We start from the raw sequence: 12365 nt of genomic DNA on the forward strand, positions 1-12365 counted from the left end.
CAGGCCGGGGGGAGGGAGGGGTACGGAATGCGGGGCGAGCCTGCAGTGGCAGAGGCTGGCGTGACATTGCACCAGCCCGAGGCACGTCGTGTGTTCTCCCGGGGAAGTTGTCCCTGGATCACGGGACCCTGGCAGTGGTGGGCTGCACAGGCTCCCGGGAGGGGAGCGGTGGAGAGTGACCTGTGCTCACACACAGGCTTCTTGGTGGCTGCAGCAGCAGCCTTAGCATCTCATGCCCGTTTCTGGTGTCCGCAGTGATAGCTGCAGCTTGCGCCCGTCTGTGGAGCTCGTTTAGGCGGTGCTCTGAATCCCTTCTTCTCGCGCACCCCAAAACAATGGTCTGTTGCCTCTTAGGCAGTTCCGGACTTTTTCCTGGGCTCCCTCCCGGCTATCTGTGGCGCACTTTCCCCCTTCAGGGTGTGTTCACGCAGCCAACCCCAGTCCTCTCCCTGGGATCTGACCTCCGAAGCCCGAGCCTCAGCTCCCAGCTCCCGTCTGCCCAGGTGCCTGGGCAGACAAGCGTCTCTGGCTGGTGAGTGCTGGTCGGCACCGATTCTCTGTGCAGGAATCTCTCTGCTTTGCCCTCTGCACCCCTGTTGCTGCACTCTCCTCCGTGGCTCTGAAGCTTCCCCACCACCCACCCCCCGTCTCCACCAGTGAAGGGGCTTCCTAGTGTGTGGAAACTTTTCCTCCTTCACAGCTCCCTCCCCGAGGTGCAGGTCCTGTCCCTATTCTTTTGTCTCTGTTTTTTCTTTTTTCTTTTGCCCTACCCAGGTACGTGGGGAGTTTCTTGCCTTTTGGGAGTTCTGAGGTCTTCTGCCAGCATTCAGTAGGTGTTCTCTAGGGGTTGTTCCACATGTAGATGTATTTCTGATGTATTTGTGGGGAGGAAGGTGATCTCCACGTCTTACTCCTCTGCCATCTTGAAGGTCCCTCCCAGTTAAAGAACTTTAGCAAATGTTTAAGTTTGCCTCTGAGTTCATTTATATAGGAAAAGTTGACAAAACACAAAAACAAAAAACAAAACCCCACAATAACAGAAACAAAACCAAACCTTTCTTAACAAAAATTCAGATTTAGCTAATGAGTGATGAAATGATCCCTAAATCCCCCCTGAAAATTTCTAAATTACAGACCAAAACAAAGTGCCATGTCCCTCACCCAGATCTCAATTCTCTGTAGTACTGCCAGTGACCTATTAGAATATCAGTGGAATTTTGATCCCAACTCTTGAGATTAAAATAAAATAGTTAAACTTAACTCAGTGATGGCTGATCAATTATACTAAAATTAAATGGTAGGCCATAATCAGAACAGAACCTCATGGTTAGATTTTTTTCCATAAAACCGAAGTCTGATAGGAGTGGGCAGAGATTATTTAAATGAGAAACAGAAAGACAGATTTATAGAAGAAACAAAACTATATGCTAGATGTTCTGGCACCTACAAAAGACCAAACACAAAGGCCACCTTACCTCCCATCTGCATAGTCTGTATCTGCTCCACCCCACCAGACGTCCGAGTCATCCTCCTCTGCGTCTGCTGAGTCAATACTGTCACTTTCGTCAGCCAGTGGGCAACAAACAAACTCCACCCCTCTGAACTTGTCAATTCCACAGGGCAGCAGCATGCCATACTCATGCAAGTTGGTACTCTTCTCACTACAGGTCTACAAAAGGTAAGGAGAAAACAGTGAGAGTACTGGAATAGATGTGCTTCATTGTAAGAAAATCGCAATTATGACAACACACAGGCCCAGTAGATCAAGAACCAATTTCACAATGGAAAGAATCATTTGCTTTTTGAGGGGATTTACAACAGAGTTTCTTTAGCACAGGCTTTTTTTGTACCCTTAATGTTTAACTTTGTTACTTATTTAATAAGGATATGTTGTTATCCTATAGAAATTAATTAAAAAATAGGAATAGAAACTAATTGGGAGCTAAGATGTAGAAGAGGCTGCACTGTGAATAGTTATCAGAGAATCAGTGCTTTCTGGCTTCATTAGCATATCGGGAAGTAGTGATAGTTTCACGTATATCCCCCCAACTCACTTCTACCTCCCTTAGGTATGGAAGCCTCTCTCACTCAGACTTATCGTAGTCTAGAAATTCTAACTCTCTTGGCTCACTTCCAAAATAACAATCCTGGGAAGAGAAGAAATTATCCTCTGCTATGAATCAGAACTTAAAGTCAGTAGAGATTTCTCCTTCAATATCCTTTTGCTTTCCTGGGATTTGCTAAATTCCCACACATTTAGACTAACATAAGGCTTTGAAAGCATCCAGCGGTGACAGAGGATAATTCAACACACATAGGTAAACAATGAAATTTTACAGAGTGTATTTTGACCTCATTGGAATTAGAGTCATTTTGTTTCTTAGCAACGAAAAAAAAATTTTTTTTAACTCAAGAAGAAATGAAAAATGAGGTTATCAGATGGGTACTGGGCTTTAAATTACCTAGTTTGTTTTCTTAATATCTGCTCTTAAACATTTTTATATAAAGACAATGTCATTTGCCAGTAAATTAACACATATTATTTTAAAAAAGGCAAAATTAATGTTGAATCTTAAGTGGTGTTTTCTGCCTAATAGCGTTAAGGCTATGACGCAATGTTTAAATGAAGGTAGATCAGGGTTTCTCAACCTCAGTATCATTGACATTTTGGACCAGATCATTCTTCAGGGCAAGGGGAGAGGAAAAGCTGTCCTGTTCACTGAAGAATGTTTAGCAGAAGCTCTGGCCTCTGGCCACCAATGCCAGTAGTACCACCCCTTAAGGCAATAATGTCTCCAGACATTGGCTCATGTTTCTGGGAAGGGACGTGGAGTAAAGCTGACCCCATTTGAGAACCACTGAGCTAGATAAAGTAGGCTAATTCTAGGAGACTGATTGCATTACAAAAAAGCTATACAAAATTTACTAGAAAAACCTCATAATATATCAAAGGGACAAAGCAGTTTTGAAGGTAGTAATATCAAAAAGTGACATTTGGGGAATTCCCTGGCGGTCCAGTGGTTAGGACTCTGCACTTCCACTGCTGAGGGCCCAGGTTTGATTCCTGGTGGGGGAACTAAAATCCCACCAGCCATGTGGCACGGCACCCCCCCCAAAAAAAAGGTGACATTTTATGCTAATTTTTTTATGTCTCTTATCAGCTTTGTCAAAAGCAGGGGTTAGCAAAGCTTAGAACTGGTGCCATAGACTCATCTACTATGGATCAGTGAAGGTGGTAGCATGGCATGGTGAACACAAAATTGGGTGGCACAACTTAGAAACTGAGCTTTCTAACTGTAGCTTTCAGGTTGGTACAGGACAAGCTATTGTTCTACCACTGTATTCCCCAACAGATAATAGAGAAGAAGGTTAAATTATAAAAACTTGGTATATGACAGAAGAAAACAAGAGACAAATTTAAAAAAAATTTAAAGGTATATTTTAAGGTTTATAGGGAGTATAAAATTGTAGTTTCTAAATTATAAAACATGGCATAGACATAATAAATCTAACTAAATATAAAATACTCCTGGATGGTTTTTTAAATAATAATAACTTATTTATCAACAGAGCTGTTGCCTCAAGATATCCTCTTAAAATATTCATGAAGTCTTTTATTTTTAGCCATAATAATTAAAAAAACATATTTATCAACACAACTGTTGCCTCCAAATACCCTCTAAAATGTCACTGTGCATAGTTCCTAGGAAGTCTTCACTTTAAAAGTAGAAAGAATGAATGGGTTGGTACCTCTTTGGCAACGGTGTGCCAGTGAAGGTGGGTTTCACAAACATCCATCCTCTCCTGGTGTAAGAATTTGCACTTGTCGGGAACGAGGAGGGCATCGCTTACAAACTCACCCACTGCAAGAAAGGAAAACAGCTTCATGTCATCCCATCTGCATCCCAAGGGTCTTATCCCAGTGACAGTAACAAGGAAAGATGGGCTGAAAGAACTTCAGAGAGGTTATACAGCTTTTAGAATGATGAAGTAATCAATCCAGGAAAGGCTAGTACCTTTAGAATGTTGAGTCCTGCTTCCTTAAACAGCCAAGTTCCTTGCCATATTACCTTGATGGTTAAAATACTTCCTACGTGTCTTAAGTGAAACTTTAACTTAACTGGTATGAATCTCTGACTGCAAATTAATCATACAAAAAATTGCCATTCAATTGCAACAAGGATTAAAAAATGACAGATTGACACTGCCTAGGCAATCATTGAGAAGAATCAAAATAAATAATTGTCCATTCCTCTTTCTTGGACATTTGAATCTCTTTGTAAACTAATAGAAAATTTAGCATTTTTCTACTTCCTAAACAAATAAAATCTATATACACACATATGTGTATTATTATTATTTTTAATATATGCTTAGTGTTTTTATTTTATTTTTTTGGTTATCAAGAAATTTAATTAAAGTAATGGTTACTTTTCAAGTGTATGGAATCACAGAGGAAAACAGAGAAACTCAACTAGATCTATACAATGCTACTTCTTAAAAAAATATCTGAAGCAAATACACATATGTGTATTATATATTTATATACAATACACATATATACACATACACAGAGAGTTTAATTCAATTAAATTATGAAAACTCCTTAGACTTTTGCTATATATATATTTTTTAAATTGTATATCATGCAGACTCTTTTTAGCATTGCTGGTACTTCAGATATAAAGATATTATTGATACATAAAGTCCTATAAGAATTCACATTCTCCTAAGGGTGAAAGTTGGATAATTACAACATAATGTATAAGCTGTGGGCTTAATTTTTATTTGCTTTGTTCACTACAGTATCCCCAGCTTTCAGCATAGATTCTGCACACAGTAGGCAATAAATGTCTTGATGAATGAAGAAGTTAAATGCTGTAATAGAGATAAAGTGATGGGCCAACATAGTGAACATATCTGCTTGGGTGCCCTGGGAAAGACCTCAAAATAGAAATAACATTAGAGGTGAGTCTAAATGGATGAGCAGGAGTGTGACGTGTAGGAAATGAATGGGAAGTTGCACGATGTAAGGACAGTATCTATCCTGTTTAACATCCTGTTCCCAATCCATGGTCCAGTGCCGGCAAACATGACCATATTGGATGGATGGATGGTTGGAAGGATGGCAAAAGGAAACCTTCTGTGCAAAGAAAGAATAAAGGACAAAGCATATCTGCAGAAGAGGCAGAAGTTCACTGTGGCTGGAACACATGGTAACTGGGAAATAATGTCCAGAAATAAATAAGACTGGAGAAATATGGTGGACTCCAGTTTTAGAGTTTAAGGTTTTAGATACCATTTTGGATGCAACATATAGGCCAAAGGATATTTTAAACAAGAATGATGTGCTCAAGTTTGATTTTCAGGTGAACTCTTTAATCAAGTGAAGGATGGACTAGCGTTGTGAGACCATGAAAGCAGGGAGACCACTGAGTAAGGTACTGCAATCCTTCAAGCAAGACATGCAAGAAGAGATTTAAAGCAACGACTACAAATGAGCAAGGACTACAAGTTGTCCACATATCAGCAAAGATAAGAACAATTTTTTTACTTTCATAGTCCATTACATGAAATTTTCTGAAATGCTACATAAAGAGATAAATGCCCTAAGAAGGGGAAGAAAAAAACTTTCCATTCACTTTATATAAAAGGGGCTTGTGGGATCTTAGTTCCGACCAGGGATTGAACCCGGGCCCTTGGCAGTGAAAGTGCAGAGTCCTAACCACTGGACCACTGGGGAATTCCCTAAAAGGGTTCTTTAAAACTCTCTTTCTATAAAGGCGCTTAAATTTTAGTCTGTTTCTAGCTCAAACATGCACATCTCATGATATTTAAGTGTTTATTTTAATAAATAATATTTAGATCAAAATCTAAGCAAATCACAGGGGATAAACAGCGTCACCTTGTCATTCCTCAAATCTTTGAAACAATCGATGGTGCCCACAGCATCGTATCGTGAGTCACAGAGAATGCAAGAAGTAATGAGACACGGTGCTCCCAAGGGCCGTGTGCAGTTGGTACTTGGTGGGGAAGGAACCCTTGAGTCCATGGAGTGGTTACCTCTCCAAGTGCGTCACTGCGCCTCAGCTCCGCGACAGCTGTGTGATGGACCTCTTACAATATAAATCTCATTTCCCAGAAACACGTCTAAGGCCGCCTACCTTCAGGAGATTAGAACCTAGCCCCAGAGGTAAACATTAAGATATAAATTATATGGAAAGAAATGACATAATGCAAGTGATGTCACATTTTTTCTTTTGCTTTTACGTAGAATACTGTAAAACAAAGGAACAAATAAAACAACCAAACAAAAAAAAACAAACTAAAACCCAGATGAGTTGGGAGAATGGAAAAAAAAAATCCTCATCCAAAACCAATATACCTTTCTCCAAGTGGACTCTTCACGGGTTCTCAGGGCAGGCGATCAACCAAAGCAAGAATACTTTATATCTGAGGCATCCCAATTTTCAAGGCCACAGGAGGCCAGAAGTGACCAGTGGCCTGAAGATGCTTGCCTGATTTATTAGCTCTGGTCTGTCAAGCCATACTGGCATATTTACAAATGTCCGAAATACTAAGCAATGTTTTTCTATTTTACAAGTAGTTATCTGGAAAGAGTCAATGTCTGGCCCAAAGCTATTAAATCAGTTTATGAGACAATCAGGAGAAGATATCGGATACTCCCAACTTTGTCCTGAAATAGTTCTTGCGGCATAAACTGGGTAAAAGCTGCCAGACAACAAAGTGTCTTGTTTTACTTGACCTTAGGCCAATCTGCTGAGGAGTAGATTTTAATGCAAAGTCAAAGTCACTGAAAGATACTTATCTTGGTAAAATCTAATGTTCATCAAAAGGACACGTACAGCATTAATTTATAAAAGGATATTTGATTTTTTTTTTTAATTTGGAAAATGACACTTCATTTTGTAGTGTAAAGATGCTCTTAGGTTTCTAATATTGCACATAAGCCAAGAAATGTATGTCCCTCAAATGAGATTGTTTTTTTAAAGGACTAATACTGGTTATTTAATAGGCCCTCGGGACTAATGGCAAAATAGAAAACTCATTGTACTCTAACATCAAAATAAAATTCAGCAAAGACTGGATTTTACAACCTTGCTTATATTACTTTCGCAACTGATGAAACATACTAGAATGTTACACATCAGAAATTTTAAAGTAATTAAACCACAAAAATCTGTTAAAATTTTTTTAATAAGGAATTAAAGAGAAGTAGTAAAAATATAACAAATCCTTTTTCAGAAACGGGTTTAGTTTAACATGGTTTATGTTTCCTCTCTTTTTAATTCTAAAAGCATTATTCTTAAAAACCTACGATATGTGGGGGGGAGGGAGACGCAAGAGGGAAGAGATATGGGAACATATGTATATGTATAACTGATTCACTTTGTTATAAAGCAGAAACTAACACACCATTGTAAAGCAATTGTACTCCAATAAAGATGTTAAAAAAAAAAAAAACCTATGATATGACAGGGGATTATGTGGGAACTCTCTGTACTTTCCACTCAATTTTGCTGTGAACCTAAAACTGCTCTAAAAAATAGTTTTTTACTTAAAAAAAATCTGATAGTATATATACCTGGAGTTTCCATATAGAACAACGCATACTTTAATTTTTAAAACAAACCTTCTGTTTATTTGGTTTGACCCTCAGGTTAAAAAAAAATTTTAACAGAATTCAAGTGAAAGAGACCAAAATAAATTAAGTATCATAATGAGATAATTAAGTATCATAATGTTTCGGCTAATGCTGAACTTTAGAAATTTGGCACCATTTAATCCTAGTGGTTCAATTCAGTGTACACTGTGCATATTTACTGATAATCATACAACCTGGTTTCTTGTTTTAAAAATTCACAATTTATATTACACACACTGCAATTGAAAGGGAATTTTCACAGCTAAGGAACAAGATCTGTGCTTGGCTTCTTAGCTAAAAAGTCTTGGCAAGGTAAACAATAATGCCAAATTCAGCTGGGACTCTGCAGGCATCAATCCACTGGCTCTTTGGTGGTCTTTGAGAGGATTGGCTTACTCAAATTACCTCATTTTGCAGATGGGAGGAAAATAATCCAGGTCAAGTGGCCTGCCCACAGAGCCAGCTGGCGGTGGAACTGGCCTGAAAATCTGAATCTCTGGATTCTCCATCCAAGTGTGGTAACTCAACTTGCTGCCATTTAAAGTCTGTTCGAAATGGGTTATTTGGCTAATTCCCTTTGGCTTTTATAAAAGTAGATTCACTTTTGGACTACAAAATACTTCAATGTTGTGATCCACCATGTGGTCAGTTTGACAATAAAACTGGATTTAAATTAGCTAGCAAGTCATGTGAAACAGCTGAAAATGCATTCCACTGCACATAATAGAACACAGGATAAACACAGAAGAGAATGCATGACTAACAGTGGCTTAAAAACACAATGGGATTATTTCTCTCCCATAAGAAGTCTGGTATTGAGGCTGAAGCTACTGCAGATGTTCAATGATGCCCTCAGGGACTAGGTTATTCCTATCTTTCTGCACTGCTGTCCTTAGCATGTTGGCATTTGTCATGATGTCTTATGGTCACAAAATAGCCACAGAATCTTAAGACTTCATATCCAAGTTGCAGACAGGAACAGGAAGAAAAGGCCAAGGGATGAAGGTTTTTTGTTTGTTTTTTTCCCCTATTAAAGCTTTGCTGTCTTACATGGGAGGAACATCCTATATACCATAGCTATGTTATCTGGTACACTAAGCTGCAAGGGAATCTGCAAAAAGTATTTTTGGCTGAGCACATTGTCACCATGAATAAAAAAAAATCTGGAATTCTGTTCGAAAAGAAGAATTGGAAATGAATATTAAACAGGCAAGTACTATGAAATTTGAAGACAGGAATGTATTTTTCAATTTCTTTATGTTCCTTTTCAAAAGACGGATGATTCCAGGAAGAAGATAGAACAGAGTGAGAAAGTATTACAACTAAAACCAAAGAGATTGTGAATCCATGGCACAGGGAGAAAAGGGGGGAAAGGATATCAGCGGAAAGAACAGAATTTCTCAAAACTGAGGCTGCTAAGTTTCTGAGAGTCAGAGTGGGATTGAACAGGTTGATTAAAAAAGATTCCAGAACCACACATATGTTCTTCAAGACACAGAGAGCTCAGATGAATAAACTGTGTTTCTATGAATTCACAAAGACTAAAATGGTGTTGGCTAGAAACATCTGAAGTCTTTGTATTTTGGCCCAAGGTGTAACCTCTCTTCCTTGTCTCTCAAGAGTTAAGGGAAAGGGGGCGGGAGAACATTCTAGCGATGGAATTCCCGAAAAATGGCAAAGCCTTAATTTCCTTCCTTGTGCTATACTCTTCTATGAGAGATGAGATGTGGCCCAGACCTGGCTCTCAAAGGTAAGATGTCAATAGTTCCAGTAATTCTGGACCCTGTGCCCAGCACTGTCCTAAATGCTTCCTGGACATCATCTCACATCACACTCAGAACCACACACCGAAGCAGCTACAATGATCTCACTTTATAAGAGAAGAAGGTGAGACTAAGATGTTACATAATCAGCCCAGCTCACACATGTAGTAAATGGTGGAGTTGGGAGTATGAGTTAATATCCATAAAGCACTCAACTCAGTGCCCACAGCAAAGGTGCTCAATAAATTATTTTATTAGTATTATTACTAATACCTTTTCCCCAGTATGTCATCAACCACTAAGGCTTCTCATATTAATACTAATTATAGTTACTTAGAATAGTAATAGCTACTGAAGGCAATGGGGTTTTATTTTCATTACGCCATCTCTACCAAGTTATAGTTCTATAGATAAATGGTATTACATTTGAGTATTGCTTATGATGTGAGAGTTAAAAACAGCGGTCACTAGCGTAGGGTGGAATCCCTAGGACTGGAGAAGCAGGGAATCCGAGTGATCAGTGCTTTCACCTTTCGCACCGGACTCGCGCGCCCTGGCTGTGAGGGCGTTTCCTGAACCCCCTCCGGTGCTCCCCGTCCTTCCTGCACTAACTCTTCACGGCATACCTTCTATTTTTCCTTAGTGCTGGGAACACAGCAGTCTACTAAAGAGATGAAACTAAATGGGATTCTGGTGGGGAAAGATAAAGCAAAAAAGTAAAAGAGAATGTCAGACGGTAATGAACATTCCGGAGATAAGGCAGATGAAGGGATAGAGGCTTTGGTGGAGGAGTGGGTAAAATTTTAAATGGTGTTCAGGGAAAGCCTCACTAAAAATACGACACGTGAGTGAAGACCTGAGGAAGTGAGGTAATAAACCAACCAGATCTCAGAGGGAGAGACAAGTACAAAGGCCCTGAGGCAGGAGCCTGCCTGGTGGGTTTACAGAATAGCAAGGGGACCAGTGTCGTCACAGATGAATGACAGAGAGGAGGTCACTGAGTGGAAGCAGACTGCACGGGGCCTTAAACATGGCCCACACTCTGGCCAGTACTCTGAGGAGCCCTGGAAGACTCTGGCGTGGTTTTCTAAGCGACTTATTCTTGCCCAAGGGGGCCGGATTGGAAGGAGGAAGACCAGGTTGTGAGCTGTGGCAATGATCCAGGTGGGAGATGACAATGGCTTGGACCAGGATGATGGCAGTAGAGATGGTGGGCAGTGGTAAGAGTCTGGATACAGTGTGAAGATAAAATCTAAAGGATTAACTGAGGGGCACAAGAGAAAAAGTGTCAAGGATCTAACTGGTTCCATTCCAGGAGCTAGAAGATGCTTTATACTGAAGACGGCAGAAAACGATTGGGCAAGACTCTCCTAATCTTTCCCCCGGCATGTGCAAATGAGTAGAACATTCCAGATTCATGTGTTTAGTAACCTACACTACTGCATCCATGCACATCAAAGTGAGAACTGTAAACAAGCATTCACTCAGGTGATTTTTAATTTTACCATGTCAGACTCTTCCTCTGCTAACATTTTTATTGAAGTTGCTCATTACATATTGATATTTTGTAACTTTCACATGTTAACAAATAGGCTGGGACATTTTTCTGGAAGGTATGTGTGTTCAAGAGATGGAAAGAATAGTTATAGAAGCAACCAAAATACTTTTCAACAAACTTTTCATGGGATAGAACTGTTATGGTTTTTGCTTCAGAGAATGGGTAGTTACTGGGTTCTCAAAGAGGATGTGGGACAAGGGTGAATTACCCCTTTGAAAAGATACATGCACCCCAAAGTTCATAGCAGCACTATTTACAATAGCCAAGACATGGAAGCAACCTAAATGTCCATCAACAAATGAATGGATAAAGAAGATGTGGTGTATATATATATATGTATATATATACATATATATATATGTATATATATACATATATATATAAAATGGAATATTACTCAACCATAAAAAAGAAGGAAATAATGCCATTTGCAGCAACATGGATGGACCTAGAGATTATCAGACTAAGTGAAATAAGCCAGACAGAGAAAGACAAACACCATATGATATCGCTTATATGTGGAATCTAAAAAAAATGTACAAATGAACTTATTTGCGAAACAGAAATATGCCCACAGACACAGAAAACAAACTTATGGTTACCAAAGGGGAAAGCAGGAGGAGGGATAAATTAGGAGGTTGGGATTAACATATACACACTACTATATATGAAATATATAACCAATGAATACATATATATGTGCATATATATATATATATACACACACACACACGTATGTATAACTGAATCATTGTGCTGTACACCTGAAACTAACACAACATTGTAAGTCAACTATACTTCAATTAAAACAACAACAACAACAAAGACCGTGACTGTTGCTATCACCAACATTTCACAGCAACGATCACCAGATAGCAGTGAGAACTGACAGATGGCAGTCTTCAGATCAGAACTGTTCGCCAGATGGCAGAAATTACACGAATCAAGATAAGAAAAAGGCAAAAGAAAACTGAAAGTTTCCCCTAAATCCTCTCTCTAATTTTTTCAAGTGAACGGAGCCCCGTCTCACGTACATACACAAACGGCAGCTTGTACTAGATAGAAATAGTGTTTGACCCAGGCTCTGAATAACACTGGTCTTAAGATGATGAAAACAGTGCAAAGGACATATGTTAAGAAGACAAGAATAAAATAAACATTTGTTAGCAATTTTGCAGCTTTTTAAAAGCCTCACAAAGGTATGAGTTAACAATTCTGATACTGCTCAGCAAGTGCACAATTGAACAATTGTGTAAATAGAAGGTGGATGGTGGGACCAGGTTTCCCACTGTTGGGAGTGAGAATTTACAGATGAGCAAGGGGAGGAGGAAGAAGGATCCGTGTAATAATAGATTAGAGTTGGAGACATCAGGATGAA

General features: G+C 39.2%; 1 protein-coding gene across 6 annotated transcripts in view; it reads right to left on the minus strand.

The window, feature by feature from the left end:
* LOC118894510 (amyloid beta precursor protein) overlaps window positions 1-12365 on the minus strand; it is a 274401-nt gene that overhangs the window by 161355 nt on the left and 100681 nt on the right. For all 6 annotated transcript variants that reach the window (XR_005019715.1, XM_036850818.1, XM_036850816.1 and 3 more), the window contains exons 4-5: window positions 3751-3863; window positions 1476-1669 (exon numbers count right to left, since the gene is read on the minus strand). Coding sequence is in view for 5 of the 6 variants with exons in the window: in XM_036850818.1 (XP_036706713.1) it covers window positions 1476-1669; window positions 3751-3863 (307 nt within the window). In the remaining variant the exon portion in view is untranslated. The remainder of the gene's footprint in view (window positions 1-1475; window positions 1670-3750; window positions 3864-12365) is intronic.

The sequence above is a fragment of the Balaenoptera musculus genome, chromosome 4, assembly GCF_009873245.2.
Source record: "Balaenoptera musculus isolate JJ_BM4_2016_0621 chromosome 4, mBalMus1.pri.v3, whole genome shotgun sequence".
NCBI lineage: Eukaryota > Metazoa > Chordata > Mammalia > Artiodactyla > Balaenopteridae > Balaenoptera > Balaenoptera musculus.